This window comes from Bicyclus anynana, chromosome 5 (genome assembly GCF_947172395.1).
Source record: "Bicyclus anynana chromosome 5, ilBicAnyn1.1, whole genome shotgun sequence".
NCBI lineage: Eukaryota > Metazoa > Arthropoda > Insecta > Lepidoptera > Nymphalidae > Bicyclus > Bicyclus anynana.
The window spans coordinates 8,899,700-8,925,517 of NC_069087.1; the positions used below are offsets into that span (position 1 = coordinate 8,899,700).

Genomic DNA, 25,818 nt, shown 5'->3' on the forward strand with positions numbered 1-25,818 from the left:
GAGAAAGGTACCCAAACGCTCAAAGATATCCAGATTATCGGGTATTTATGAATGTGCATCAAGCGTTTTCGGAGGGTCGTTTGCCGTCAGCTAGAAGAAACGCTGGAAGACCTAGATCGGAATGCGATGAAGAAGTTCTCAATGAAATAAACATTGATTCAACTACCTCAGTGCGTGCCATAGAAGCAGCTACGGGAATCCCAAAAAGTTCAGCACATCGAATACTAAAACGTCATCGGCTACACCCATATCATTACAGACGTGTACAAACGTTACTATCACGGGACTATCCACTGCGGATCGCATTTTGCCGAGTGATGCTTCAAAAGCATCGGGAAGATCCTCAGTTCTTGGATAAAGTACTATGGTCGGATGAAACAACCTGCAAGAAAGATGGCTATTTAAATCTTCACAACCTACACAGCTGGAGCAATGAGAATCCGCACCTGATGAGAGGAGACAAATCCCAATATCAATTTAAGGTCAACTTATGGACGGGCATTTTAAATGGAAAAGTGATTGGGCCTTTTGAATTACAAGGAAACTTAGATGGGGACAGTTATTTGAACTTTTTACAAAATGATTTGCAAGAATTACTAGAAGACGTCCCCCTAAGCGACCTTCAAAATATGTGGTATCAAAATGATGGTTGCCCAGCTCACTACGCTCGTCCTGTGAGACAATACCTAGACCACGAGTATCCGGGGCGTTGGATCGGGCGACTTGGTCCTATCCTATGGCCACCCCGATCACCCGACCTAAACCCCCTGGATTTCTTTTATTGGGGTTGTCTCAAAGACAGGATCTACGCAAAACCGATTACGACATTGGACGAGCTTCGGCAAAAAATCACTCAGGCTGCGGCACATATCAATGCTAGAAGATATGCGCGAAAAATAAAACGGTCGTTTTTAAGGCGATGTCGTGCCTGTATTAATGCCGGTGGAAAACAATTCGAACATTTACTTTAATGTTGTGTAATTAAAATAACAAACACATTTTTGGAACATAGTAAAATTTATTACTAACAACAAGAACAATTAAGAAATTTGGTTCTTGTTTACAAATGGTACGCATATTTTTTTTTGTGACTAGTTATCCTAGGGTATTATACTATTTTGAAATCTTGATTAGTTGCGTCAACTTTGAAAATAACTTGCCATAGCGGTGTTCATACTTTTTTTTGCAAGACCATGAGTCAAAGTAGACTGAAAGTAAAAATCTTTAAAAATTTGAGGGAAAAAAAATATTTTGATATTTTTTTGTGTAAAAACTGCGGGCATTGTGGTGTTTTTAAGAGTTGTGGTGAATAGTAGTACTACTTAGGTTCCGATACAAAAAAAATCTTAAGCATATTTAAGAAATTGTAGCTGCGGTAGTTCAAAATATCATACAAGGTGTAAATTTTCAAAGAATTTTAAAATTTATTTTGTAACTAAAAAAAAAATTTAGGTATATTTTTTTTATTATTTTTCCTTAAGTGCTCATGAGCAGGTCAATCTTTTGGCGCCCGCTTATCGTTGAATTTTGGGACACGTTGTATATTGAAAGTGAGTAAAGTTCAAGAGGATAACTTAAAATGTCAGATACCTAGTAGTGTTTGAGAAAATAACGAGCATGCGTGTAGTAGATACAATACACGTAAATACAGTAATACATATTTCGGTACTCCAGTATTTTAGAAATTTTGATGTTGCACATTTCACTTTGAAATTTGCATAAATTTTTAGATTGCATCGTCTTACTTAATAAATAATAAGCAATGAAAAGTTTAGGTAAAGTTTACAACTAAAATAAAAAACGTTTATTTCAATATTAATTTTATTAGCTATTAATAAAAAGGCCACAACTGCTTTATAGACTAAACTTTAAAGGTATATATACAAATAGCAATCATATTAAAGTATCACATAAATTAATATTTAAATTAAGGGTAAAACCGTCGATGCATATAAAGAATTCCGTCATAAATAAAAAACAAACATTTCGATATACAGTTGGAAATACTGGCGTCGGAAAAGTAACTTATTTGTTAATATTGATTTGAATATTTATAGGAATATAAATCTCTATATACATCGATGAAGAAAATATATACATATAAGACCATAGCTTTCCATCAAAATGCATTATAAAAGGTAAAAAAAAATACTTTATCATGATAAAAAATAATAATAATAATCGATCTTTTTAATATAATTTGTTATTAGGTAAGATGCTTAACGCAAGATTATTTACCTGAAATAAATAAACACACCTTATATTTATAGGTTAGTAAATGGCACTAATTGTAGTATATTAATTATAATATGATTTAATATAAGGCACTAGATCTATATTAAGCGGCAGTATTCATTTTATCATTAGTTAAATATTTGCAACTCACAGTAAAAGCTGAACATTAAGAAAATTATATAAAAATAATTAATTCAATTTACATTTCGTTATGATTCTTATGAAAGAATAGACCATTTTTAATACATAGCCTGATCAGAAATAAAAAAAATCCGTGGGCGCCACATTATTTTTTTCATGACAACACTTTCTATATATAAATGTATAGTATATTAAGAAATTAGCTTTCTGCAAAATATTACAATTTTTTCATGTCTTGTCAGGCTATATAAAGCCATGTCGTCAAAGTATGCACGGAGCTGTCATAGTTTCGAGTAGTGTAGGCATAACAAATGATCCAAAAAAAAAATAGTCTAAATTTCGTTTATACAGGATGCTCAATAAATATTGAGGGTAGGCAGTGATTTTATGCGTATGTGAAGAGGACGCCACTGTCTAATGACTATGCTGAAGAAACGACTATGTAAAGGGACTATGAGTCTAGACACTAACCCCCATATTCATAAATATGGATTGAAGATAGTTTCGGTTTAAATACCTAAACTTGAACTAAACTAAAGTGAACCTAATAACTACTCTTTAAAGTTCAATTTATTTTGAAGAAATTTGAAGATTAAATCTCAATCCATGTTTATAAATATGGCTGTTAAATTAATAAATAATTTAACATGGTTTATATTGAAATAAAAAAAATATATATATTAATACTAAATAATTGCAAGGAATAGAATATCTCATCGAGTATAGTGTAATCTTATTCATAATATGTTTTATATCGTATTCACATTTCTACCTATTTGGGTTGGATTTTTTCATTTTTTTATAAATCAAAACATTATATTGATTAGTCCGCGGCACCAACTAACATTGTACGTATTATTAATAATAATATATTACGTCAACTACACATCAAATGAAACAAGGTTTTAAAAAAAAATTTATTACACGATTATTATATTTCAATATTTGGGTTTATAAAACTATTAATAATAATAATTAAGCATGTCCGTCACCATCAGACGTCACACACAGTGTGTATTGTCCATAAATTACAGAGTAGAGTGAGCACTCTACTCTGTTATCTATGGAATATCATTCGGTTCTGGACTCTTGGTGACATAGAGTAAATGGTCTATCGACTTCGGGGAGGTGTTGGGGGGGGGGGGGTCAGTTTTGGGTTATTTTTGGTTTGTAAATTGTTTTTGCACTGCCGTGCCTCCAGATGTGTCTAGTAGTAGCAGACATATCAAAATGTCAAATTAAAAGTATTATCTTGATACTGAGTTACATAAACCTTGTTTCATTCAACACAATCTACACGAACACATAAGTACATTCCACAAACGCACACTCACACACACAAACTAAGTACAAAAAGCGTACCATAAACAGATATAAAAAAATCGGAGATTTAAACAGATCTCAATGACTTGTATGTTCACAGAATATGCTGCGTAAAAATAATATGTAATCAAAAATGTTGCGATTATAATAAGAATAGGAATTGGTTGAAAAGTTGAATAATTGAGGGTAGTTTTAAAAATATTTTCAGGTGACCTACCGTTATGATTGTTTGTAAAAGTTCTTTTTGGACAAGATTTTAAAATTACAATATGTTAAATCACCAATTACACTACTAAGCTTGGCAAATTCGTTCGTAACACTTCCTATGGTCCGCGGGGGCTGGGAAGGCGGGTAATGGGGATGCTCCGTGCGCACTCCTTCATACCCACGCAGTCCTTCCCTCTGCCCCGCGCGCACGACTACACACCCGCGCAGTAATTTAGTGTCCCGTCCCCTCCCCGTCGCCCGCATATCATGAGAGTGTCACCAACGAACTTGCCAAGCTATACCTCAAAATAAACATTTGTTCAATCTGTGACTTTTTAAGTCAATTGACACTTCATTCCCATTCTTATTTTAATCACTATAATTTAAATATTGTTTTTATAAAGGCACTTTGTCAAGGCTCAATTTCAGCATCTAAAGTTCCTAATCGAGAACATTTACATAAAATACGAGACCTATTTCACTTTGAAATGCATTCATATTTTATTTGAAGTATTTTTCCATTCTCCTATTACTGTAGTAGCGTCTTCGTATATTTCTGACCGCTAGTCAGTGACAGATCTTTATTTTCCGGCATACGTTGGATTTTTGAAGGTGGATGTCGCTTGCTTGTAAATAGGATTTTCTCCCTGAAATGAAAATAAAATTTAGTCGGGTTATTTAATTCATTAATAACTCCAGAACGTTTTAGGATACAATTAGGAAGAAATTGCATACAGAGAGATTATTATGATCTGCAGGCTTATTTACTAGAGATGCGCTGAGTAACGTTTTTGCCGAGTAACGAGTACCGAGTTTTACTCGGTTCAATTTTTTTTCAACCGAGTACTCGGCCGAGTGACTCGGTTCAATCAAATTCCCATTTCGCGCGCGTAAACAAGTATTAATTCAATCCAAAATTGTTTTTTTCAAGTAGGCTTAGTTTACAAGCACTTTTGAAACGTCAAGTTTGACTATTTGTAGTGACTCTACTACTAGCTCAGAAGGCGCAGTCTCCTGTTGAGAAGAGCGACGGGAAACTCAACAGTTGCTCTTTTAAATCTTTCATTTTAATTTTATTTAAATTTAATTGAGATTTTCATAGATTTCCTAAATTACTAATAAATACTTTTTGATTAACGCTGTTGTTTTAATTATATGTACGTAAATAATGCTTTTCTTAAACAAGGTGTACTCGGCATTCACCGACTGAGTCATTCGACCGAGTAAGAGTATCAAAAAATCCGCCGAGTACGCCGAGTACCGAGTATCAACCGAGTACTCGGCCCATCTCTATTATTTACTATGTTTCGATGTACGATAGTTGACGTTTACGAAATCGAGATTCTATGTAACAAATTTCACCCAGTTCCTACTGGTGGATATCATACAGTAGGTAGATGGCATTTCTCATTTGATTTGATGTTTATTTTAATAGGTTGATAATAAAGAACAAAATAGCGAACAGGCTAGCTGGAAGCACAAGGCTATTTGTTAATTTGTTCAGGGGGGTGAACTAGGGGGGGGAGGGGCTATGAAAATAGATCAGCAAATATCCATCTATACTAGTATTATATATCCTTGCATCATACTGACAAGCGTTATAATCAACATAGTAGTACTTCTAATTGACCATCTTATATCGTATAAGATGATCATATTATATTATCATAATTATAAGATTAGAAAATGTAAAAAAATTATGTTTTTTTTCGTTGTTTTAAATTAACGCCAATTTATACACCCTGTATATTTAAAATAATATCATATGTTACCGTGTCCCATTTGGCCATCATGCGCTCCTTCTCGAAGCGCGCGAACTCCCGCCGGTCGTGGATGGTGGTGACCATCTTCCACAGCATGAGCAGCGCCAGCCCCACCAGCACGATGGCGGCGATCACTCCCAGCACTATGCCGAGGATGAACACCTGCGGGAAACAACAATGTACGCTACTATAGACATGGCACCCCTCGTGAAGCCGCTGAGGTCCCATAAGGAGCCTACGGCACTTACACAATTAGAACAAAAAAAAAGACATGGCAAATGTTTGTCAAAAGGGTTTAAATTTTTTGAATCGACTTAAAAAAAGGAGGAGGTTCTCAATTTGACGAGTATGTTTTTTTTAATTTTTTAATGTTACCTCACAACTTAGTCATTTCTTATACAATTAAAAATATATTATATATACTTTCAGATTGGTCCCATTTAATTTTCATGAAAATCGGTTTAGTAAATTTGTGTTAAAATGAAAATAACGAAATTGCCCGTACTGTGGCGCTTTCGTTCGTAACATGCATTAACTCAAACCGTTTAAATCAAAAGATGTTTTAGGATTTTCAGCTCGATTCTTTCCCGTGGTTCTTTTAGAAACGGCTTTAATTAATACCCTACTGGCTTGGCACCGACTTCAAAGTGATCGGAAGGTAGCTACTACTTTCTGATATACAATGATATACAATGTTATTTAATATACAATGATGACATATGATATACAATGATATACAATGTTATTTATCGCTTTTTAGTTATTTTTTGTGATTTTGAAGTCGAAGTTATACGAAACAATATAATAATGTCTAATATTCAACTTATAATCATTTTTTATGAAACAGCAATGTCTTACCTACTACGATATAATGCGATATTACGATAGTTTGTTATCAAAAGTCATATTGTCTACACTTAAAAATTACAATAACTTGCTACCATACAACATAATGTAAATCTACTATTCAAACTATCATAGTTGTCTTCCACAGTACGTAATTGCATATTGAGAGCAACACTATCTCAGATTTTTTAAACGCCATCTAGCGGAACTATTGGAGTTCACGAAACAGCACACGAAAAACGGAACGGTATAGTTTAGTAATATGATACTAGATGGCGCAAAAAATAATCGAACTATTTGCGGTTTTATGCACTATTTTTGGTAGGACTTTATCTATAAAATTATCGTTCGACTTTACAGATAGCCAGTTATTTTTTCAAGAAGATGACATTTTGATATTAAAACAATAATTTTAAGCATTAAAACATTAAATTTCAAAATAGTAACCTTTAATAATAATTACCTTTCGTGGACACTCGTGCTCCTTCTGTGCTCTGATATGTAAATGTTGGCTCTCATTGTATGAGTAGACATATACGTACAGACAGTCTTCTTCGTCGTAGAAACTGCACAAGTGCTCGTTCAACGTTTCGTTCGCTGCAAGGAAATGCATGATTTTTGAATCATCATTTTATCTTGTAATTTCCATAAAATGGCCCAGGCAGTCTTAATGCCTACTTCGTTATCAACCCATATTCGGCTCACTGCTGAGCTCAAATCTCCTGTCAGAATTAGAGGAGTTAGGCCAATAATCCTTCACGCTAGTCCAATGCGGATTGGTAGACTTCACACACACAGAGAATTTAGAAAATTCTCCAGAATGCAGGTTTCCTCACGATGTTTTCCTTCACCGTTTGAGACACGTGATATTTAGTTTCTTATAATGCACACGACTGAAAAATTGCAGGTGCATGCCTCGGACCGGATTCGAACCCACACCCTCCGGAATCGGAGACAGAGGTCATATCAACTGGGCTATATCCTACTGCCTACTACTACCAATTAATTAATTAATCACTGTCTGTTGGAAATTTTATAACGTCTCGAATATACGCTACGCGCAGGTAGTACATAAAGTACGCTAAAACCAAGATGCGTGAGGCAACTGCTAGTCGCTATGTTACCGATGATACCTAAAAATTTTCATTGTGTATCTTGACGCAACTTCACATTCCGAAACACCATAAAGTTTGCTTCGTACTATCGTACTTCGTACATCTCGTGTCAGTAGAAATATAGGGTTTATTTTTATAGGGCAAATATACTGATACTGTTACGGAAACTGGATATATGGAGTGAATTTTTTTTTTTTATTCTTTACAAGTTAGCCCTTGACTACAATCTCACCTGATGGTAAGTAAGAGTAAAAAGATGGCTAACTCATCATACCTTCGATTTTGCCTTCAACAACTTCGGGGTACAAGGCGCAGTCGCCACACTCGCGGTCGGGTGTGTCCGGGTTGTACTTGGGGCCGCGCTTGTGCACTTCGCACAGCACGCACAGTTTGAAGTCTTCGCATTTTCCGGGACACGTCTACAACATACAAAAAATTGTATACGTTTCCGTACGTCTTTCACATTAACTAGTAGTCGTTACGTAAACATACTACTAGCCGATGCCTCGCGGTATCGTCCACGCACTTCCCGTTCCCGTGAGAATACGGGGATAAAATATAGCCTTTGACACTAAACCTAAACTTATAAATACCGCTTGTTAGTGGTAATGGAATTTACAAAATCGATTCGGTGGATCTAGGATTACCACCTACAGAGCCACAAACTTTACCTTTTATAACATTAGTTTAGTTAGTCATTTATATATGTAATTTCTAAATTTCTTATAATTTTATTTTATTTCTATATAATTAATGTATAGATGTGGATCTTCATCCTTCTCCTAACAAATTAGCCCGCTTCCATCTTAGACTGCATCATCACTTACCATCATGTAAACTTGTAAAGAACAAAAAAAAACAAGTATATAAGAAAGTATTTGACGGCCGCTTGGCGCAGTGGATAGTGACCCTGCTTTCTGCACCCACGGCCGTGGGTTCGATTCCCACAACTGGAAAATATTTGTGTGATGAGCATGGGTTTTTTCCAGTGTCTGTGTGTATTTATACAATATATAAGTATTCAAATGTAGTTTATAATTGTATATGAATATTATAATATCAACTATCTTAGTAGCCATAACACAAGCTACTCTGAATGCTTACTTTGGGGCTAGATAGTGATGTGTATTGTTTAAGTATATTTATTATTAAGTATTTAAGTATGGATATCTCACCGGACACTTGTCGCAGTACTTCCCGGAGTAGTGTCGGTCGTCCTCCACGTCACACACGCACTCTCCGCACACACATTTGCCGTTGCCGCCGCAGATTTTGCCGTTTTCTGTCACAACAAACATACAGTTGAATATAACACTTCCTCATTTTTTGAAGTCAATTAGAAACTGATTATAATCCCTTGTTCATGTCGCACGTGAAGTTGTACCGTACTACATACCGGGTGATATACAAGGCTTCTGGTCCTTCAGACAGCGGCAGGCGGGCCCGGTGTACTCGGGGCGGCAGCTGCACTTGCCGCACACGCAGTCGCCGTGGTCGGGCCCCGAGCACAGCTGGCCCTTGTTCATGTCGCACGTGAAGCTGTTCCATACTACATACCGGGTGATATACAAGGCTTCTGGTCCTTCAGACAGCGGCAGGCGGGCCCGGTGTACTCGGGGCGGCAGCTGCACTTGCCGCACACGCAGTCGCCGTGGTCGGGCCCCGAGCACAGCTGGCCCTTGTTCATGTCGCACGTGAAGCTGTTCCATACTACATACCGGGTGATATACAAGGCTTCTGGTCCTTCAGACAGCGGCAGGCGGGCCCGGTGTACTCGGGGCGGCAGCTGCACTTGCCGCACACGCAGTCGCCGTGGTCGGGCCCCGAGCACAGCTGGCCCTTGTTCATGTCGCACGTGAAGTTGTCGCACTCGCAGAACGGGCCCGATATCACCTTTACACAAAATACGTGATAAATTGATATGTAAACATCGTACTATATCTTGTACCCGCTGCACACTTTTGCCGTATAGTTCGCTATCAATTGACTTGACAGGCCGTTCATTTCCCTGGTTCTATATCGCTTGCACTTACGGCTCTTTTGAAGTAGCTTAGTAAAGGGCTTCACAATGAAAGAAATGTATTGATAAGTAATGTTTATAATCATATCTTGTTCCTAAACTTTAACGAGTTAACAAAGTTCTAATAATAATTTCAAAATTAACGGGATTTATGTTCTTCATTAGGTTTTTGAAAATTAAGTTCTTGCACTTACATCCTTTAGCATATTTCTCAGGCTTGAACCCAAATTCCTTCCTGAATGTTCTCATTGAAGTATATCCACATTAAAATTAGGTAACTGTGCTTGGTATTTTTTTTTTTAAATATTTTGGAACACCACACGAGCAGGTAGCCGTTTACTGATTTATTTATTTATATTAATCACGCCAACAATACACATATTTAACATTAAAAAATCAAATAAAGCATGTCACATGAAATAATTCTGATATGCATATAAACGATAGGCGCACATAACATTTATATATGGCAACACTTAACCTATGTCAAATTTATATATAACTGTCCAGATGCAATGCACATCCCTATCGCTATTTACATTTATAGCCCGTCGAGCCAGTAGATAACGAGCTTACTTAAGTCGAGGAGCTCACCTTAAGCGGGTCCTCCATCTTGTTGCACTCGCACACGCCGCAGATGCACGTGCCGCGGTTGGAGCACAGCGGGCCGGAGCTGGCGTTGGTGGGCCGGCAGCCGCGCTCCTGCTCCAGCGACACGCCGCCGTGCGCCGAGCACTCGCAGCTCTTGCCGAAGCGGCCCGGCTTGCACACGCACACGCCGCATGCGGAGATGCCGTGCCCGCTGCACACCTCCGGACGGTCATCGTATGCCTACAATAGGGTAGTTGATAGGGTCATATCGAATTTATTATAAACAATATTAATTTCGTATAGTACATGGAATCAGGGTTCGAAATATATCGATATCAATTAATAAAAATTAAGGATTTCTTATAAAACTTAATTTAAAACGCATGTATTTTTTCAAATTTACTAAATGCCAAAAACGCTGTCGTCCATTTTGTCACAATGTTACTTGATGTACTAAACGTAACTAATATGTCTAATGCTCATACTGTCAATTATATTATAATTAAAAATTGAAATTTTCATGTAATCGTGTCTTAAAAAATATGTTATTTTTTTCAATCTAGTAGATAATGATCAATTTAAGACCATTAAAAAAAGTGTCAACTAGCCTATTGAAGTAAAATTTTATAAACACGCTTCGCTTCGGGAGAAAGCTGGTGAATGAATGTGTTGCGAAAAGTGTAATCAGGCGAGGCTTTTATGATATGTGCTGGCATCTAAAGGCACAGTGAAACATGTTTGTTATTTTAAACTACCAATAGATGGCTTTCGTAGAGCTTAGTAAAAATCTGTATTCAAGAATCTGTTGCGCAGTTATGCTTGAGACTCATAGATGGCGCTTTGTTTTTTATTTTTTAAAGAAGTTTTACTTCAATCGTCTGGTCTAAAGCACACTCTTTTTTAATGTGTGTTGTAATAGAGTAATAGTGGAATTGATCACGCAAGCTCAGCGCAGACTTCGCGACGAATAGATTCCAGAATTTTGAATGACAAACCTATACAAACCGAGCTCTGCCGACGAGCACTGTTTCTTGGACGTTATTTTTATATTTTATTTTTATACAATACATATATTATATATTTATTATTAGATTTTATTTAAATAAATTAAATTATTAGAAAAACATTTAAGCTATGGTCTAACTTTACACTGCACTGGCTTTTTGCTTAGTCAGAAAATACTGTTTCGAAAAAAGGCATGGCTAATGGATTTTTAACTTTAGCTTACATGATGTCCAGGGTGTTCACAGGGGCAGTCGCACAGCATCTCTACTTCCACGTTGAGACTCTCAGACACGCCGACCGGGTAGATAGTGAACGTTTGTTTCCATTTGCTCTGATCTTTGGGGCACTCTTTGAGAGTTATCTCTGCAGTGAACTCAACGACGTCGCTAACCTAAAAAAAATATGTGTCCATATAAGTAATTTATCATTTAAGATTTTTTGTGATGCTGAATAGTGAGTGATGTGCCGAATCATTAAAAATGTACATCCACAGATATGGATCTTGATATCCGCGGATATGAATATGGGTCTTAACTTTCTCACTTAACCAGTGTATGTGTAAACGAGAGAGTTATTTGATATTATGTAATTTGATCTTACCTTAAGTCCGTCACACTTGTTTGTTTGCACAACATTATCCTTGCTGCCCAAACAGGACGAGTAATAATTTATTTGCAGTGCATCGCTAGACGTGTCTTTCATCTCCACTGTTGACGTGATTTTCTGTAAAATATACGTAAATTTTAATAAAACAGTAAATCAACTGTCTTTCCGACTAATCCGCTAAACTAGTTTGATACGAGTATGTTATTTTTCGTTGTTGCTTCACTGAGGAATAGAAAAATAACATTAAGTTTCATTATAGTAAGCATTTAAATGTTAATTGCGATTTAGCGAAAAGTATGGTCACTGTCAAAACGGAGTTGTAACAATGAAGAGTATTTATATATTTTTTTTTCAGTATTTGATTCCACGCCGAATTATTTATCGTTTATACATTTCCTATCATTCTAAAGATTGTTCGCAAGTTTCACACTTCTATAGTCGACTAACTACTGGCTCAACACAAATGCATGTGCCTCACGTTGTACTGCTCGCGCACGAGGTCCACCACGTTGTCGGAGTCGTCGCTGAGGATGCCGCTGCTGGAGCCCTCGATGTGCTTGCTGAGCTGCTCGTACACGCTGATCTGCTCTGACGTCACGGCGAATATCACGTTGATGGCGTGCTCTTTCACCTACATAAGTTCTTTATTGTCATCATTTTTCATTAATAGCTTACTTTAATGACCCACAATAAGGGCAAGATATCTATTTTAATAGGAGAAAGATGTTGAGCTTTGATCTACTATAATGCTCCAATGCAAAGTATCAATCACACATTTTTTTTTAATTAAAACTTCTTTACGCACTCTTGGCTTGAGGCGTAAGTTGGTTTGGGGTTACGAAAAGTGTAATTAGGCGATGTGTGCTGCACAGTGTTTGTTATTTTAACCTACCAGTAGATGGCGTTTTTAAACAATTTAGAATCAGCCCCTTTTTGTACATTTCAAGGAACTGTTGCAATGCATTTTTGCCTGAGGCTCATAGATGGCTGTGTTTTTTATTTTTGAAAGAAGTTTCACTTCAGTTGTGTGGACTACAGCACACTCGATTTTTTGACTCTGTAATGGTCACTATGAACTGTAACTTCTAATGATGACCGACGGCTAAACGTGCTCTCCGAGGTACAAGGGCGTAAGACCGCCAACTTTCCACGTCAAGCCTGATATTTTTATTGTATCAGAATTTGAAAACTATGATATTTTCAGAATTTGAATTTGAAAATCTGATATTTTTATTTAATGTACGAATGTACGAATCAAATGTAAACAATGCAGCCGTGGAAATACACAAGTTTACGCTACGACAAAATATGGTATTAGAAAAAAGAAATACCTTGAGATTAATCTGGGAAATACTGGGGTAATCCTGAGTGGTAGAGTAGGTGTATGAGTTGTCCTCCATGTGGCAGTCCCCGTCGTTCGGCTGCACTATACCTCCAAGCTGCAACCGTAATGATTTTTTATTTACAATCTAAACATATATAAAAGCGAAAGGTCACATCACGAAATCTCAAAAACCGCTTGATGTAGATAGATAAAATTCGGCAAACAGGTAGTTTATAGTTAGTAGAAGTCCGCTAAGAACGGATTTCATGACAGGGCCGGATAAAGGAGGTCTAAGGGCTTACAAAGTCGCGGGCGTCCGCTAGTCATCTTATCCCCTTGTCTCACTAAAGTGGGGTCGGTAAAATATGGTAGTTTACAGGTAGTTAGTAGAAGTCCGCTAAGAACGGATTTTGTGACAGGGTCGGGTAAAGGAGGTCTAAGGGCGGACAAAGTCGCGGACGTTCGCTATCCCCTTATCTCACGTAAGTGGGGTCGGTAAAATATGTCAATCTCCTCCATTCGTATCTATTACTCGTCAACTGATGAGTTGACGAGTGGATGATGATCCACTATAGGTCTCTATATACAAAACTCCAATGTTAGTCACATTTCCACTAATATACGTCAAACTTCGAGTCTGACTGCTTTATAGCTGGGCAGTTCACCATGTTACAATATCAGAACAGACTAGTAGTTTGTAGTAGTTTGTTTGTAGACTAGGGCGCATACCTAAATACTCCAATTTTACAAAATTTTCCTTTATACTACACACTATTATAAAAGAGATTGAGGTAAATTTAGTTTTAAGGAAAAGTTATTATGGCACAAATGTAAACCATAAATCATCCGTACAATTTGCAAAGAAAAACGAGTTATATTTCTATTTTAATTAATTTATTATTCAGTATAGTGCGCAATAATTATTATGGCACTTACTATTCTGTGAATAAAGCTAGTACTAACAACTGGGTTTGAGATAATAATAGATGTAGTACCTTAGATATTTTTATATTATGTATTTTATTTATATACGAGTAATGAAAATTTTGCACCATCTTACTTTCTGTACAAAAAGAAACTTTAGCCCAGATTTTAGATAAGATATACAAACAAAAGAGGATTAGGAAGAACAAAGAAGTCCTTGCTACGAAACATAAACATAAGGTAGTGGACGGGCATAAAGACAGTCGGAGAATTTTTCCGCCTAGCCATGGACAAGAAGTTTAGAAAGCTGACCGACAACCTTCAGTATTGGAGAGGTACAAGAAGAAGAAGAAGAAGATTAAGATGTATTTTTTATAGATTACTTTTGTGTGCAACAAGAAAATTATTACTATAATATAAAAAATTAGAAAACCTGGCTGCCTAACCTGCTTTGCTATGTTTATTAATGAATAACGTTTTTCTAATTTTAGGTTTTTTTTTAATATGGCCATGATATACGATTTTGAAATCCTCTTGATGAGCCCTTAAATTTGATACCCATATCGCAATATTAAAAAAAAAAAAATCACTTTGAGTCTATAGCGTCTTACAGTCCTCGTATTGGTTTTGTTTTTATTTCACCTATCTAAGAGCACTTGGGTTATTAAGACAAATCCAACAATATCTCAATTACGTAAATCCGTATCTGTAAATACGTTCCGTTCGTAAGTCCGTTTGGAAGATATGAGCTAATAAAGAATATTATATACATATATACATACATATATAGTTACGTACATACATATAAGATACGCGTGAAAAACATAACCCTTAATGCAGTAAGGTAATGAAGATTTTCTTCTCTTGGGTATCTTTTTTTTTTCGTGTTGAGTAAGTGCCGATGGCTCCATGTGGGACCACTACGGCGTCGCCGGGGGGTTTGGGCGAGCGCTGAAGCATCGCCTGATGAGACCTGAAGGCTACAATAAAGATAGAGGACGGAACGGCTTTCTAAGGGTATGAGACTGTAGGGTATCTATGTATAGAGGATGACCTCGTCGAAGCTAGAAAACTCACCTTTCCATCACCAGCATAATGGAACCCAGCGTCGGTGGAGAACACGAGCAGTTTCCTGGCGTGTTCGCGCCAACCGATCTCGTTCTTGCACACGACTGCCTGCATGATGGCGTCGAAGCCGCCTTCCGGCGCGTCCAAGTTACCCGACACTTCTGCGTGCGCCACGGCTTTCTATAAACATATCAATACTTATTTTATTTATAAAACTCAACAACGCATGCAACTTACGATAAGTACATAATGGACCAAGGCGCTTTGGAACCCTCATAACTTTAATTTTAAGTTTTCGACTAATTATATAAACATTATCTATATATATATAAATGAATTGCTGTTCGTTAGTCTCGCTAAAACTCGAGAACGGCTTAATGGATTTATCTTATCTTGGTCTTGAAATGTTCGTGGAGGTATAGGGAAGGTTTAAAAGGTGAGAAATCTATTTCCCATACAAACGTTTAAGAGTCAAGCGGTAGGGGTAGGGTAGGGGTAGAGGTAAAGAAGGGTAGAGTAGGGATAGAGAATAAGTGCACTTATGTCAAAACGAAGCTTGACCGGGTCCGCTAGTAATATAATATTATTATTACCTAATGTTTCGAAAGTCCTTGTAAACTAAGCCTAATTGAAATTAATGCGTTATGAATTTGAATGGATTTCTATCACAAGGTTCTGGGACGGACCATGGCTTTTATTTCTAAACATTTTCAGTGTGAATTCTCAGCCTGTGGACTTAACATACGATCAACGACATATCTCGTGAACAGAAATAATAATGAAACCAGAAATAATTTTTAAAGAAAAATATGCAGCAGAAAATGCTTAGAGGTAGTACTTTTCAGTAATGTCATAGCGCCTTACTGTACCATGTAATAGCTGGCTCAGACATTGTAGACATATATCAAACATGTAATAAATAGAAAAAAGATAATCTTACATCAAAAAAGTCAGTATCGTTGCTGAGTGACATCTGATTCTTGTAACCATATGGTGCCGCACATCCGTCGCATGGTGATATTAAGCTAAAATAAAATAATTAATCATAATATAAATAATATAACGTACTTGTCTATGTAATATGTATATATGGCAATATGTATAATCCGACATTCAATATAATGCTTAAAAATAAACTTCACTTACTTTTTAGGGACAGTAGAGACATAGGGCATAACAAGTTTGTCGACGAACGAACCAAATCCGATCCTAAAGTTTGAGGTTATATTTCTCATTGTACTTGATAACAAACTGCCAAGTGTACTGAGCTTTTCCTTGTCATTCTTCATAGATCTGCTGAGGTCCATGAGGTAGTAAAGATCGACTGGGTAGTCTTGCGCTTGTGCGTATGAAAACGACATTTTTTGCATCTGATCTGTAACAAAATAAAGTTCAAAAGTTAGCGCAGAGTCGAGAGAGGTTTTAAAGATACATAAAGTCTCTAAACATTAATTTCAATTTTATACAATAGTTAAGGCAGCGCATGCGAATAAGTCTGTTTAAGAGGATTTTCGGTCCGACCAGTATGACAAAAACTGTGATAACTCGGCTAATGTATTTGATACCTATATAAAATAGTAGTTCCGAAGATTACAAACTTCCAAACTTTACCTCTTTATAATATTAGTATAGATATAAAAATAACATAATATTATTCAATTAATGACTAGAAATTATATAGAATTGTTTTGCTTATTACTTTCGATACATTTGTGGGAATCACACTATCACTTTTCACACCAATAACAAAAAGGCGAAACTAGTCGGGCATACTCCGACGTAATATCACGTGAGTTTTAGCCGTGTTTCATAATCATTTAATATAAAAAGGCGAAAGTTAGTGTGTGATGATGATATATTTTACTCTGGATTGACACCTAGACTACTTTTAATCCCGGATAAAACATAGTTCCCGTGGGCTGTGATAAACAGAATTTCACCCAATGTAATATGTAAGAGTTACACCGTTTGTTTTATACAGGTATATAAAATGTAATATCGAAAACCTAAAAAGCAATTGAAAACACTTTATAAAAACCTCAACTCATTACTTTGATGATTTGAAATCATGTACATTAAAAGATGATGCCATAACAAACCAAACACCTGTGTGACTCATATAACAAACAGCACTTACTCATTCGCAACTGCAGCTTCACTCGTTGTGGTTTGATTTGTACGAGGTTGTCGCCTCCAGCGGAGCCTGCTGCACCGTAGCCTCCTTTGACACTGCTGCTGCTGCTGCTGCTGCTACTGCTGCTCATGGACTCTTCATAATAAGAGGACTCCATTCCAATACCCATTCGGCCTTTCGCTGCAAATTATTATGATTACATAGTTTTTTTTGAAGGAATCAATGTTGCATGTTATTTATGCCATTTTGCTTAAAAAAATGGAAATTAATAGTATTCTTCTTCTTCTTCTTCTATAGGTAAATAAATTATCTTTAACAACAAACGTTATCTATACAATATTAGTTTAGTAAGTACTGTTAATTATGAGCTTTTGCAGAAGTACTAATTATAAAAAGCCTGGAATATTCTATTATAATAATTAATAATAATAATAATTGTCTATTTCTTAGTAATACAGTAATAACAAATAGGGGTCGAAATCTCCTTGTAGGTATATTACCCGTGTTAGGAGGTCTCGCTCTTCTATAAGAGATATTTAAATTGCTAAATTAACAAAGCGTTTATTCTTAACAATTACTTACAGGTGTTAGTAATTGCTAAGAATGATTTTTTTTTAGGTGAAGCTATCAAGTATAGTATGATTGTAATTTGTAGATTAACGTGAATAGAAAGATCGAAGTACAAAATATCCCATGTAACTATTTGTGCAAGATCAACAAATACAAATACCATTGTTGTGGTACCAATATTTCCAAACTCCCTAACATGTAAACAGATATACTATTTTGTTTGTACCTCTGGTCAATTCCCTATTGTACATCGGATCGATGGACTGCTGGTTGTCCGGATTGAATATGTACGCCTCGTCGCAGCCCGCGGTGCCGCCCTCCATCGAGGGGTTGAAGCAACGGGGTCCGTTGAAGTCGTGAGCGAAGCACCAAGCGCAGGAAGGGGTCCGGGCGCAGTCGCTGCACGTCGTCTTGCTCGAGCACGGGTTCTGCGCCAACAACTGCTCGGCGCGTTGGCTCGAGCAGACCGCGAACAAGCTCACCCATAAGCATATCACTAGGCTCGTTCGTCCCAACATTTTGTTATTTCGTTTAGTTTCGATTTGAGATCAATATCTGTAACAAAAGTAAACATTTTTTTTTTAATTTTCTTTGCAGACGCCTGCGTGTGTGTTTGCGTATTCGGTTTCTTTCGAATTACTCGTAAAATCTACGTCCGATTTCATTAAAAGTCTTTATGTATGTATTGCTTCAAGCTGTTGTTAATTTTCCAAAAAAATCCCATGAAAATCTAGTGAATATAGTTTTGGTGTTGGAAAAACATGTGACTTTGAGCTAAATATGTACAAGTATAATAGTCCAGATCCAGGATCCGTGGATCATTTTTACAATGATTACTATTAAGTTAATTGTAAAAATGCTCCAGGGATCCTGGGCTATTACATTAATTACAATAATATTAATCAATAGGTGGCCGACCGAGACTTCCTCCAGGATCAATTCGATATCATTTTATAATGCCTATACTAAATGAAGCAAAGCCTGTTCACTTTATCTTGTATCTACGTAAAGTATATAGCTCAAATGAAGCTTAATAGTCTACATATGAAAATCTCAAGAAAATCCTAGTTCCTCAGAATAACTCGAACGATTTCTTGTAACTTGTGGTAAAGCAAACCAAAGGCGGAGGCTTGGCTTGGCTGGTAAATGGCTTAATACAGGTCTCGATATCGTACGATGACAGAATGAGGGCTAGGCCAGAGCCATTAAGTTCATAGTTACGGCTGAAATTTAATGCTCGAATTCTTTTAACGCCCACAACAACTAACCAAGATATTGATTGATATTGCGTAAGTAGGCTTTATACGTTGTCGAGTTTATTCTCGTTACAAATTTACATAAACTAAAAAATTATAAATTCATTTATTTCAATGAGGCTTACGAGTAGTTTATAAGCACATTTGAAAAGTCAAGTTATGTCAAGATTTAATTAATTTTAAGGTAAGTAAAGTCGAAAGCTTAAAATTAAAGTTACTAGGGCTCCAAACGCGCCTTGGTCCGAGAACAGCCCACAACAAACTCAACATGAACATTATACAATCGTGTGAAATTCAAATCTTTTTCAAAATTTCACAAACTTAAATTGATATAGTTAATTTTAGAATGTAAACGCAACTTGCATTTCTTTCTATTAGTTGCTATAAAAACACGTCTTGTTTTTTAGCTGTAAGTGTTCTATTTTTATTTTCATCTTTCCGATTAAGTGTTTGTCGTGCGGTTTATGAATGAAAATCACGGCATATGGTGTTTGGATTGCAATGAAATGGGATAAAAACTTGTGTAGAAGCAACACCTGTAGGCGGCTAGCGTCGCCCACGCCGCGCTATCGAGGTCGTGGTACAGCAGTGGCGCTATATACAAACTCTACTATAATGTAAAATTGGAACTTACACTACTTGTTTCCAGTTTTGTATTTGGACTTGATTTGATTTTATGCATTTATGGTTTTAACAAATGTTGATATAAGATAGTTAACAAGTGGTGACAGTTTTTATGTCATCAACCGACTGGGTACTAGGATCTCGAATCCTGAGGCGCAGCTTCCAAAGGAGAAAAAATCAGCTACCCGAAATTATTTAAGGTCTCCGGGATCTCTACCTATTATACTTGAAATTTTCTTAGATGTCAATTTTAAACAACAATAATGGCTGACTATGAACCAAAGACAATCAGTAGGGTTGAGAAGTTAACCGCGGGCATCGTAACGATATCAAGTAGGTATCGTTATATCTGAAATAACTAAACTAAAATATCCGTTACTATACGTCATCTTAAAAAACGAATACGTTCCATATTCGTTTCGTTTTCCAAGTTTTCAGTTGTGTGCATTTTAGGAAATTAAATATAATTTTAAGAATATATACTCCAAGGAGAAGAAGTGAATCATGAAATACATGAAAATGTTGGATATAGTAATAATAATAATAATAATAATAATAATAATATAGCCTTTATTTCCAAGTACATAAATTACAAAAATTTTACAGTTTACATTTTTAAAAATTACAAAAGATACAAAAGTTAAAAAACATTAACATTTCATTTCATTTTGTTGGATATAGTAGCGACATTATTTCCGCATACGAATATTTTTGAAATAAAGTCAGTGGCAATTTATAATGGAAATTTTTAATTTTTAAATTGTTGAAGAAAACAATTGAGAAAAACAAAAAAGCGACAAAAATATTTTTCTATTGAATTAAAGATTATTATTTCTTTCTTTTTTTACCTTGGTTATACACCACTAGTCCAAATGACTATGTAGAACATAATTGGAATTAATGTACACTTACTGTCTGTCTCTAATTATAATTCGTAACATTTTTCTAGCTCTAGAACCTACTAAATTTATTACCGCATAATGTCATATATTCAAAAATCTTTGTACTAAAGTTTCGGCCCCTTGTACATCACTATCTCTCAAACTTCTTTATATAATATCCTAATAACTCTGACTATCACGATTTACGTATACTAGAAAAATAAAAATCTCACCATGTTGCGAAACAAAAGTAATACATTTTTTTCCATTAGTATTTCAAATCTTTTATTTATTTTTCTGATCCAGCAATCATAATATTCAAGTCGTATTTGTGTATTGTTTTCTTTATTCTTAATTTAAAAATTTTGCAAGTGATTGAAGAATCGGTTTATCAGTTTTTTAATAATTTTTGATCGTGCTATATAATTACAAACATTCGGGAGCACTCGCGCCGCGATCGGTTAAGCTCGGTTTAGGATGAGTTAACTGCGAGCAAAAAGTGCCACATTGTCGCTTCCATGCTCACAGTGAGGTCGTGTCAATGTTTGTTCCATATCATCATTACTTATTTGTTTCGTTTGCAATTGTTAGTCTTGTTATTTATTTGTTGTTTGGTTGTTATATTATTGCTGATTGCTGAGTAGTGTATGACTAACAATAATATAACTAACCGAAAATTCCGACTTTCAGATGGGTGGATTTTAGGTTGAATTTCATATGGATTGATTTATTTATTAGGTATATTAAAAATATAAAAAAAAAATATTATGAAAAAATACAACCGACTTCAAAATGTTAACGTACCCACGAAACTAAAAAGGGAAAGATAACATTATTATATTTTCTACTTATTGGTCATTTTGAAGTCGCTGCCAAGCCCGTCTGATGTTGACTTAAGTCGTTACTGAAAAAAACACATGACAGACAAAAATATTGTCTGAGAAACAAAAATCTTTACGATAGGGTACACCTTGAATTAATAGATTGAATACACTGGCTTGGCAGAAAATATAATGATATTATTTTTCCCTTTTTTAATTTCGTGGGTACGTTAATATTTTGAAGTCGGTTGTATATATTTTTTTAAATCATTATTTGTTTTTTCTCAATTAGGTCCTTCAACTATTTTAAAATCAAAAATCTCCATTTAAAATTGCCACTGACTTTATGAAAAAATATTCGTATGCGGAAATAATGTCGCTGCTATGTCCAACGTTTTCATGTATGTAGATTTACTTCTTCTCCATGGAGTATAATATATTCTTTGGTGCTGTGTTAATAAAGATACACATTTATTTTATTTATAAGCCACAAAGGACACAAATATTAAAATTAAAAAATATGTACATAATTATCGACAAGTTGTAATTTCATGTATCTTTCCCGTCTCTTCAATTCATAGACAATCTAGCATTACGAAATGTCAAATTCGCAACATTTTCGATAATCTGTAGAAATAAAACTTGTTGTGATTTCGTTTTTAGTGAAATAAATGTGATATAATAGTTAACTACAAGCAGTTTTTATGTAATTCGCGGTGTGCGCGTTAAATGAAGTGATGTGTATATAAATGATTTAGTTTAAACGGACGGTTTTTGAGAAATATGTGAATGTCGTGACGACGGATCTTTGTTTACCTTTTTTGCCATGTAAGGAAAAAAATGGTATACCTATATCTGCGCAGTCGTGCGTGTTGCAACTTCAGAGCGGACTGAAAATTTGACACGGACTACACTCTTGGAGTAGATACGCGTACGACAATAGTCCAGTCTGGAAGAAGATCGAATCTTCGCCCTGACCGTGTCTCAACTATTTAGTTGAGACAACCGAAGATATTGAAGTTAAGCATACTTTAACTGTAACTGTAACTCTAGTGATCAAATGAACCACAGACGCTCCTAGGGCATACCACACTTACAACTAAACGAATAATAAAAAAATGTAAATGCAAGCTGTTATCGCCGCGTTGCAACGACTTACGGTACGGACGGCTTTAGTGTGCTCGTGGCGTTCGAGCCGTCCACATCTCTTGTTGTGTAATTTTTTATGGGTTACTTAGGATAGACGGAGAGAGCGACTTGAGTGGAAAAGGGGAGTGTTAGGTATCCAATATTTGTTAGATATCTGTCAAAGGCGACCTTAACCCTACACACATCGTTCACAAGTGCGTGACTTCACTCAAAGTAAAGAGCTATCCTAAAGGAGACTGCAGTACAGTGATCTGACTGGAACTTCAATTTAATTTAAATATGCATAGCAGAAAATCAAAAAGCTCATTTCACTGAGGTTTACTTGCAAGTGAGTCCGGCCGGCACCAGAACCAGTTTCGTGAAACAATAGAAGTTTAAGGGAACAACTTCTAGCTTGCGCAGTGAACGAGGGTCGACAGTCGGGATAGCAATTTTTAGATGTACTCGTATATATTATTATGTATAAGTTAAATACTAAATATGTAATTACATGGATATTGTACAAATGTGATGAAGTCACTGACGTAATAAAAATATTTTTTAATGAGTTTCATTAGTTAATTTCGTTTAGCAACTAACAGAATATGCAAACGAGAGGTTCTCATCCAACGACATTACCTACCTGTTCTCATCAGTACATTACAAGGGCAGAGGCCTAGCCCTCTAGTGGGCCTAAAGCATATGGCACAAAGGCCTTAATATGATGATGATGATGATGATGATGATGATGATGATGATGATGATGATGATGATGATGATGATGATGATGATGATGATGATGATGATGATGGATGATGATGGATGATGATGGATGATGATGATGATAATAGTGATAATAGTGATAGATAATATATATTCGTCGTCTTTTTCATATATTTCCTTTTTGGTTTGCCTAATCTTTGCCTAAGTTTGGCTGGTGGGAGGCTTCGGCCGTGGCTAGTTACCACCCCACCGATAAAGACGTACCGCCAAGCGATTTAGCGTTCCGGTACGATGTCGTGTAGAAACCGAAAAGGGGTGTGGATTTTCATCCTCCTCCCAACAAGTTAGCCTGCTTCCATCTTAGACTGCATTATCACTTACCATCAGGTGTAAAGAAAAAAACAAGCTTTTTGTATGATAAGAAGTTCAGTTGAGAACTGGAATGTGTATATATTACCTTCACAAAAATGTTGAAGAAAAAGTCGTTTCTACATACACTGCTACGATTGCGTATCACACATACTGTCCAAAACTAACACTTTATAACAACTGATAATAATAATTAGTTTTCGGAACCAATATCATTTTCACGTCACTGTCACAATTTAGTCATCCATTTAACTGAAGGTTTTCCTTCACCGAATTTGTTTTGACCCAACAACTGTACAACAAACGGTATCAGATAAGTCTTTACACACAAACACAACAATCGTCTCACTGATAAGCGATGTAGTTGCACCAAGACACATCTGGTTTCCCGTTTTAATAGCTCTCGACGTAATCCTTATTCTCGAGTATATTTTTTGTGTTGAGTCGAGTGCAACGCGAGCCGCGTCCAGCCCGCAGCGGATACACGCGTGACTAATTGTACAGAAAATAACTTCGTCAGCGGTGATACAGCGGCGCCCGTCACCGTTTGTTCTCGGAACCAATACGTGCCAAATCGCAGTCAATACAATCATTTTATGAACCCTCTTTTCTCACTAGCCAATACCACATTTGCCCTCTATTGTTTGCAGGAATGGAATATACATTATAAAGTGCATATACATTTTTTTAACTTGTATATGAACTGTTAACTGGAGATGTCTCCTTGAATGAAATCCGCGACCAGCATTTGGGAAGCTCTAGGGTCTCCTAAAACACGGGTTTTCCAACTATACTGGTTCTTCAGATATTACTTATTTAAAAAGCATAAAATCGAAATTACAAACTATGTCACATTATTATTACATCCAGAGTAGGCGTGGGTTACGCCATAACCTACTTAAAGATCGATATTAGGTTAGTTCAAAAAACAGTGTATGTTTTCTTTTAATATATTTTGCATAATTCATACAAATTAACAGGGACGCATAAAACCGGTGCTATTGTAGGTCATTGAAAATTACGTCATGTCCATAATGATTCTCGCAATCAGCGATGTGCTCTACCATAATACACATTTTCTGTCTTATAATGACGTCCTTATCGTCTAAGTATGTAATGCGAACTTCCAGCATGTGGACATTAATTTAATGTTCACTCAGAGGCTGTTCACTGTTGACTATTACGAAGTTAAATGCTTTATTTTTATACATATAAATAATAGGTAAGTATATAATCAGTGTTTATCAAAAGCAAAACTACGTTATCGATATATATTAATAGTCCTCAGCTGTGTCTGTCTTTTCGTGATAAACTAGAAATTTAGTAAAATTTTTTAATGAATTGTATTGAATGAAAGAATTTTATTCAATCCAATTCATTCCGCTAACAGATAGAGTGATTTATGAGATATAGGTTTCGATATTGATTGAAATACGACGATATTTTTTGAACTATCAGAAAAAGATGGTTTGAGCTCGTACAAAGAGGATGAATGAAAGGAGACTAACAAAAGATGCTGCTAGGCGTCCACATATCTGCATCGCATACTCATCCTATGGAAACGTTCTCGGACGTAATGTCCGAGAATTTTCTCTGATAAGCTTTAAGGTACAAATTTGAACGTATGTTTTCAGTATTCAGGTTACTTATACGGAAAATTCTATAGTAAAAAAGTAAACATCTCGGATTATAACAGAACCTTGTCCTTTATCCGCGGAACCTGTGTCCAGTTGCCATATATACCGTCGATAACGGTGGAGGGTGCACGAAGGGTCGACGACCTCTCCCGTCTACTTTAAAGGCGCGGCGGCACTGCTTTATACCTACGTATTCCTACATCCCTATACTTATTACAACTGAGTCAGTATACACAACGGTCCGCCCTAAAGATGTTTTAAGAACGCTATAGGCTGAAGAATTTGCGTGTTCACTCCAAACTAGAGACAAGTGACGCTGATTGATTGATCTCTAAGGATGATGACAGTTTTTTAAATTGTATATACCTAAATTAGGAGTAAAGCAATTTTGTAAAAGGAACAGGGTATCTGCGATCATTACTTTCGGACCTTTACGAATTAATGACGTCGTAGGTACATAATGATCGTTAGATTTGTATGGGCGTTCAAACAAAATTACTGATATCT

At 36.0% G+C, this 25,818-nt stretch overlaps 1 protein-coding gene across 1 annotated transcript; it reads right to left on the reverse strand.

Annotated features, from left to right (window-relative positions):
* Nucleotides 1–1,803: 1,803 nt before the first annotated feature.
* On the reverse strand, nucleotides 1,804–24,167 carry LOC112050077 (integrin beta-PS). Its single transcript, XM_052881646.1, has 17 exons — nucleotides 23,763–24,167; nucleotides 18,099–18,427; nucleotides 17,306–17,482; nucleotides 16,315–16,543; nucleotides 16,109–16,193; nucleotides 15,178–15,348; nucleotides 13,184–13,291; nucleotides 12,331–12,483; nucleotides 11,847–11,969; nucleotides 11,470–11,637; nucleotides 10,245–10,481; nucleotides 9,349–9,523; nucleotides 8,806–8,912; nucleotides 7,905–8,049; nucleotides 6,979–7,112; nucleotides 5,679–5,831; nucleotides 1,804–4,553 (listed from the first exon to the last, which is right to left on the reverse strand). The coding sequence occupies exons 2-17, from the start codon at nucleotides 18,388–18,390 to the stop codon at nucleotides 4,488–4,490; spliced, it is 2,523 nt and encodes an 840-aa protein (XP_052737606.1). The 5' UTR covers nucleotides 18,391–18,427; nucleotides 23,763–24,167; the 3' UTR covers nucleotides 1,804–4,487.
* Between the last annotated feature and the right edge of the window lie 1,651 nt (nucleotides 24,168–25,818).

Bases quoted from the DNA above. Each gene is read 5' to 3' on its own strand.
- LOC112050077 (XM_052881646.1), bottom strand. From the start codon at position 18,390: ATGTTGGGACGAACGAGCCTAGTGATATGCTTATGGGTGAGCTTGTTC. The intron at 10,482-11,469 runs GTAAGCTAAAGT...ACCCTATTGTAG, and splicing joins GTGAACACCCTGGACATCAT to GCATACGATGACCGTCCGGA. The intron at 7,113-7,904 runs GTATGATGAGTT...ATTTCCTTGCAG, and splicing joins TGTTGAAGGCAAAATCGAAG to CGAACGAAACGTTGAACGAG.